The sequence below is a fragment of the Amblyomma mixtum genome, chromosome 4 (genome assembly GCF_055824585.1).
Source record: "Amblyomma mixtum isolate Tamu chromosome 4, ASM5582458v1, whole genome shotgun sequence".
NCBI classification, from domain to species: domain Eukaryota; kingdom Metazoa; phylum Arthropoda; class Arachnida; order Ixodida; family Ixodidae; genus Amblyomma; species Amblyomma mixtum.
The window spans coordinates 126,405,179-126,411,823 of record NC_143015.1 but is presented as its reverse complement, the minus strand read 5'-3'; the positions used below and the strand labels follow the sequence as shown (position 1 = coordinate 126,411,823).

The window sequence follows — 6,645 nt, the reverse complement described above, 5'->3', positions numbered from 1 at the left end:
CGGTCTATCGCCTCTTATTGGGTCTGTACAAAGCAGCCAGGAGTGGAAACCTGCATGAAAAGAAGCGCAACATAAACTCGCCAGATCCGGAATGGAAGAGAGAGACAGGAAACACAAATTAGACGTCAAAGTTGAGTTGCGTGTGAGAAGAAATGATTGGGGGCGATGTCAAAGGGGTAGAAAGGAAATATAGTGCAAAAACACAAAGGATCATCCAGTCGACCTTCGTGCAGTACAAGGTTAAGGAAGAGCGGTCAGTAGCGTATAGGGAGGCTGGGAGGAGCAAGCTTGTTGAAGGTCTTGCGTTTGGATTCGTAATGGATCTGGATGTTGTGATCATTCTCCTAGAAGAATAAAAATAAAAGGTGGCAATAAATTACATCAAAGCAATAAACCGACTGAGCAGCTTACACGTACTGTGCTCCTGAGCAGCATACTTCCGTAATATATCCTGCCAAAATCGCCGTGTTCATATCATCATTTATAATTTACAGCTCCCAGGAAACAGTAGCTTTCATTATAAGAAACGAAGAAAAGCTCGTTTTGCCGTCAGAGTAAGACATCACGCTAATCAAACTTTACGTCACAATCTTTGTGGCTTTTTATATACGTATGTTAAGTCGGAACAAGTGTTTGTTACTTGTGAATCAAAGCAAGCAGTTACAGAGGGTCGTCTGGAGATAAAATAAAATAACTCTCTTGAACCTATCTTGTGCGCCGTAACCCGCTCATTTCTGTGAACTCTCATACACGCGCACACTCATGAGCCTTGAAATTGTATTTAGCCCTTCGATCTGTTTATCTGGCCAGTTTTGCGGCATATGCGCTTTCGCCGTGCTTCAGCACTTTCAGATGCTTTTCAAAACTGCAGTCGCACGCTCTCTGCCAGCGCTTCAACGCGCTTTCGCGTCTGCGCTGAAAGAAACGTTTCAAAGTTTTTGACGCCGGCGTTTCGTATCACAGTCATTTATGTTCTTTTCTATGCTGATGAGAGAATAAAACTAATGTGAATGAACCAACTTTTGGTTTTAAGCACACTTTGATATTTTAATTAATTAACTAATTCATTCCCCTACTTGTCCGGATCGGTGTTCAGTTTGTAGACAACAGCTACAGATGCTGCTGATCATTGGCTGGTCATCGAACCTCTAGCACGGTTCTATTGCAAAAAGTCTCTTACTCGCTCTTTGATATTAACAACGGTACCCCCCCCCCCCCCCCCCCCCCCCCCCCCCCCCGCGCCCTTGTAATATGACGTCTGCTGATGTGAAGCCTCCACCCCACCCTCCAGAAGCACCACCTACCAGTCACCTCACCACCCCGCTAGCTAGTCGGCTGCCCACCCATATCGTTACCTTCGGCCCACTTCTGCCCACCAATACCCTCCAGGTAAATTCCGTCGCGTATATAAAGTCCCAGCCTTGAGCAGAAGCTTAAGTTAGAGTAAAAACATCAAACTAATCGTTCAGGGTGAAGCCAAATGCTTTCGTAGAATCGTCGCATAAAATACGTCTGATCCCCCGTGATCTTTTTTTTCACACTTCCATGAACTCCATGCCATGGCATGGAAAGCCGCGTGCTATCATCACACATGTCGGACCGCGCAGTGAACAGAAAATCGTCCAATGAACAGCGTGTGGCATGCATAAGAGTAAGTCAATGCTTTCGCGATAAAAATAATGAGTGATTGCCGCCTATAAGACAGCATTCATACCGAGTGGGGCGTATACAAATCAGGGCAAGCAAAGAAACGAGCTGTATGGACGCGGGACATGACCCAGGAAGAATGCTCATATTTCGCTGCAACGATCACGAACAGGACGACGACGATCGGGTAGCGCACACGTACAATGTGCTTTAACCACTGGTCAAGCTCCAAGGATTTGTTGTTTTATCTGCCATCGCCATCTTATTTTGCTGCGGCCGCATTTCGGCGGAGCGAAAGGCATAACTCCAACGTGCTGCGTGATAACAGTGGGAGTTACACAGCCTCCAGTGCTCAACACTAGTTCGGAGCACTTGACTGCGTCGCCTGTTTCTCTCTGTGCCTCTTTTCACCTCCTCTTCATCTCTTCCCTCACAGTGTGGTTCAGGTGTCCGCCGTGTGTACCCGTCACAGCTTCTACGGCTACTCTGCAGATAAAAAGTTGCACATTTGCACTTTGGTACCGAGACTCTTGCTTTTCTGTTAAGCAGGACATTATTGTAGCGAAGCTTCACCAAATTCACGAAGGAGCTGTACTCGATAGATCGTTTGGTTTGGTTTGGTTTATATTTGATAGATTCAGGCAAACTTTCCGCCCCTTTTCGCCTCTTCTTCATCTCTTTCCTCACAGTTTCGCTCTGGTGTCCACCTTGTGTACACATGACAGCTTTAATGCCTGCTGTGGTGATAAAAAGTTATACATTTCCACTTTGGTACTGAAACTCTTGCTTTACTGTTAAGCAGAACGTTATTGTGGCAAGGCTTCATCAAATTCACGAAGGATTAGTACTAGATAGATCGGTTCGTTTGGTCTATATTTTATAGATAGATTGAGGCAAACTCTCTGCCTGTTTTCATCTTCTCTTCATATCTTCCCTCACAGCGTGGTTGAGGTGTCCACCGAGTGCACCCGTGATAGCTTCTAAGGCTATTCTTTACTGATAAAAAGTTCCACGTTTGCACTTTGGTGCTGTGGCTCTAACTTAACTTTTAAGGAGAATGTTGGTGTGGCGAAGCTTCTTCATGGTCTCGAAGGTTTAGTACTGGAGATATCGGTTTCGTTGGGAAATATGTGAGAGATAGACAGAGGCAAGCTATTCAGGGGGGGTTCTCAGCGTGGCTTTCTGCTTCTTTTGTTGACCTCATGGCAGGAGACTGCAACACGTATGTATCCTGCCATTTCATGAGGTTAATTCTGACTGGTGAGTACGGCAGTAGTTTTGGAAATGGGTGAGTTGCAAACAACAAGGTCAGGAAAAGAAATGAAAAAGAGAACGGCTAGCAGATTTCATCACTCTGTCTGTCATTTTTTTATCTTGCTTTCTTACAAAGGGCAAGGACACTGATTAAATGCATAAATCAGAGAAAGAAAGTAGAGAAACAAAGAACTATCGTGCCGCTCCTGAGTGTTTCCCGCAGTCACGCCGTGGTGCCCAGTTGTCGAGAGGTGCGTCCGCTCCTTTTTTCTCGCTGTCGTACAGCTTCTTTTCTTTGCCGGCTGAGGTGGCTGTAGATGCGGTGAGAGGCAAGTCGGAATCGTTATCTAGCGCTGTGCTGTGTATCATGCAGCGTTATTTCCGTATTGTTTTCCTCCTGGTGCACACAAGCATTCTCCTTAAGGGCGAGGCAACCAGACTGACATGTGGGCACAGGTTCATAGAGCAGGAATCTTCAACATTGTGCAAGAGAAGTGACGTAGGCTCCTAAACCATTCTCGAGGTTTGAAGACAGTGTCTCACAGACGTATCTCTATTAGTGAGTATTTGATGGGAGTGCGGTGAAAAGAGTCTTCTCATACCTTGCACATTGAGCGCAGTTCGCTGATGGAGAGTATAATGTTGAAGCGGAGGAACGTGCAGCCTTCTCCTGACTTCGCACACTTATGACGATGAGTGATTCTCTACGTCAAATGAAGCAAAATCGGTGGAATAGGCTTGCTAAAAATTGCGAAAATGGGCTCCAAGAGAGGAAAAAGGGTTTGACTTGAGAAAACTTCTTTTTTGGAGGCATCAGTAGGAGGAGGAGGGGGAGGAAGACGAGGTAATGCACATGTAATAAGAAAACATGCGCCTGCATACTGCTAATTTTCTTTTTACAGTGAAAGGCAGTTTTATCACAGCATGCCTGTTTATTGCATGTTGGAACTGGCTTTCCGAACTTATTTTTCTTTTTAAGCAGATTCGTCACATCATTGAGTCTCCACAAGTTAAATAACAAAATCACTTGGATTTACTGAATCTTATCAGTTATTTTAATCATATGCCTCTTAAATATTACAAAAAACTGTAAAAATAATAAGATAACTACTCATTTTGCCCTCTGATACAGGCTTCGCCCTTACTGTAACACGTAAAATTTCTTTATTCTTTGAAGCACACGCGTTCGTAGTGGACGCTGTAATTGCATGAGTACCGTTGCTTTCTAGTGGGCTTTTATTGACCCACTGCATCTCAGTACTTATCGACATCGCATTTATTATAGTATTTCACGTATTTTGTTTGTTCTTTTCTATTGTAGAATGGCGATGTGTGACAGTCGACGTTTGGCCCAGTGAGCTGTGATGACAGTCGAAGGAGGCGCGGAACTGGTTGAGCAAGTCGAGAAGCTGCGTGCGCTGCTGCGGTGGAAGATCTGCGTCGATGGAGCGGAGAAATAGTTCGGTAGATGAAGGAGTGGGTGTAGAAGATGGTGGGCTGAGCGCAGCGAGACTGATGTGCGATGAACCGGCAGTCTCCTCATTGGTTAAAATAGCCGCGACAGGTTGGACACTGCCGACACATTCGCCACGGCGCAGAGCACTAGGGTAGGGAAACGGATTACAGAGCCACAGTACGGAAAGGCCAGCAGAAATAGTCAATACGGCGTAAGGCAGAGGAAGGCACTTGCGCCGGAGGAAAGCATGGGCTGGCGTGAAAAGAACAGTGTCATCGCGAGAAGGGGCACAAGAGAGGCGCACAAGGACGGAAGAGCATGGAGGCAGGTCGATGTTTTTGGTGACGAGGGCTTTAACACATGGCGGTGAAGGAGCAGCGTCCGGCAGGGATTGGGGCAGAGCACAGAACCCGACTTCAGCGCGAGCGCAATCGATGACAGCGGCATGACGATAAAGGAAATCCCAGCCCAAAATAACTGAGTGAGAACAATACGGCAGTACGACGAACTCGATCGTGTAGAGGACATCCTGAATTAAAACTCGAGCGGTGCAAGCTGCCGACGGCTTGATGTGCTGAGCGCTGGCCGTGCGCAGCGAGAGACCGGCAATTGGCGTCTTAACTTTCTTCAAGCGGCGACAAAGGTTTGCGTCTATTACTGAAATTGCGGCGCCAGTGTCTACAAGGGCCATGACAGAAATTCCCTCGACCGAAACGTCAATAAGGTTCGCAGGGGCCAGCTGAGGTCTTTGGTAGTTCAACGAGGACGCAGTTCTTGCCTCAGGAACTGCGACATCTAGTTTTCCTCCTGAGAATTACTTGGGCGGCAACGCATCGGAGAAATGGAGCGTCGTCGCGGCGAAGGGGAACGGCGGTCGGTAATCGCTCAACGGTCGGGGGAGAAAGGACGTGGGGACGCACGGGGCACAGCAGACGCGGAGTACTGACGCGCTGAAGGCCAGTACCCGACCGGCGGTGCCGAAACTGGGAGACGGCGACGGCAATGGCGGGCTACGTGGCCAGGCAATCCGCAAGTGTAGCAAATAGGCCGGTTATCCGTCGTGCGCCAAGGATCTCGGTCTCGTGGAGATGGTCGCAGATAAGGGGCCGGCGCTTGTACGGGCACTGACATTATAGGGTACGTAGGCGGCCGAGGTTGTGCGACGACTTCAGCGTAAGTCATTGGACGGGCGACAGGTTTTGGGGCGACGCTGCCATAATTGAGAGGGGTGGCGACTGGTCTTGGGGCGGCGTCAGCGTACGCCAGCGGAGCTGCGACAGGTGGTGATGAATGCGCCGACGGAAGCACCTCAGCAACCTGCTCTCGAATTGCATGTTGGAGAGCCGGGGCCAAATATGGTGGCGACCCTTGAGGGCTAGGCAAAAGCGAAAGCTGACGGGCCACCTCCTCACGTACAAAGTCCTTCATTTGCTGCAGCAGATAGGAGCTGTCAGCTGCGGGTGTCAGTCCAGAAAGTGACTCTGGCTGAGCTGAGTGCTGACGAGTCAGGACCCTCTGCTTACGCAACTCCTCGAAGCTCTGGCACAGCGTGATGACTTCCGAAACGGTGCGCAAGTCCCGAGCGAGCAGCATTTGAAAGGCGTCATCATCAATGCCTTTCAAGATCTGCTTGATCTTGTCAGCTTCCGGCATGCTGACGTTCACTCGGTTGCAGAGGGCGATTACATCTTCTGTGTAGCTAGTGAAGCTTTCGCCGACCTGCTGCGACCGTTCACGCAAGCGTTGTTCGGCGCGAAGTTGTCTGACAGCTGGGCGACCAAACACTTCTGAGAACTTCGTCTTGAAGGCTGACCAAGTCGCAACGTCCCCTTCATGGTTGCGGTACCATAAGTTCGCGACGCCGGTAAGATAAAAAATTACATTGTTGAGCTTTGTCTCGTCATCCCACTTGTTATACAGGCTCACCCGCTCGTAGGATGCGAGCCAGTCTTCCACGTCATGGTCATCTGTGCCGCTGAAGATAGCCGGGTCCCTTAGGCGAAGGGAGCCGGCACAGATGGCAGTCGGTGGGCCTGCTTGCACGGCTTGGTGTTGGATGTCTACAGGCATCGCAGGTGTCGGAAGAGTGCGGCTACGGAGCTCCAGAGCCGATATCGTTACCCAGCACCTCCACCAAATGTAGGATGGGGGTTTGTTAAAGGCACTGGGACCTCAGGAGCAGGGCGGCAACAGTCCGTGGTCGGCGAAGGCGAGAACACAGCACGCGCAGCGATGGTAGCGCCGCCGCTAAGCAGAACGGTTGTCTTCGTCTTCACAATATGTACAAT

At 49.1% G+C, this 6,645-nt stretch overlaps 1 protein-coding gene across 1 annotated transcript; it reads right to left on the bottom strand.

Annotated features, from left to right (window-relative positions):
* Positions 1–254: 254 nt before the first annotated feature.
* LOC149348167 (uncharacterized) lies at positions 255–6,427 on the bottom strand. Its single transcript, XM_089541694.1, has 3 exons — positions 5,487–6,427; positions 2,082–2,133; positions 255–344 (listed from the first exon to the last, which is right to left on the bottom strand). Exons 1-3 carry the CDS (start codon positions 6,425–6,427, stop codon positions 255–257), a joined length of 1,083 nt encoding a protein of 360 aa, XP_089397820.1.
* Positions 6,428–6,645: the final 218 nt, after the last annotated feature.

What these genes read in the sequence shown, in the direction of transcription:
- LOC149348167 (XM_089541694.1), bottom strand. Translation starts at nt 6,427, where the DNA reads ATGCCTGTAGACATCCAACACCAAGCCGTGCAAGCAGGCCCACCGACT. An exon ending in CCGCCTACGTACCCTATAAT is followed by an intron (nt 2,134 to 5,486) that starts GTCAGTGCCCGT and finishes TTTTATCTGCAG; the next exon opens with AGTAGCCGTAGAAGCTGTGA. An exon ending in GCGGACACCTGAACCACACT is followed by an intron (nt 345 to 2,081) that starts GTGAGGGAAGAG and finishes TTATTCTTCTAG; the next exon opens with GAGAATGATCACAACATCCA.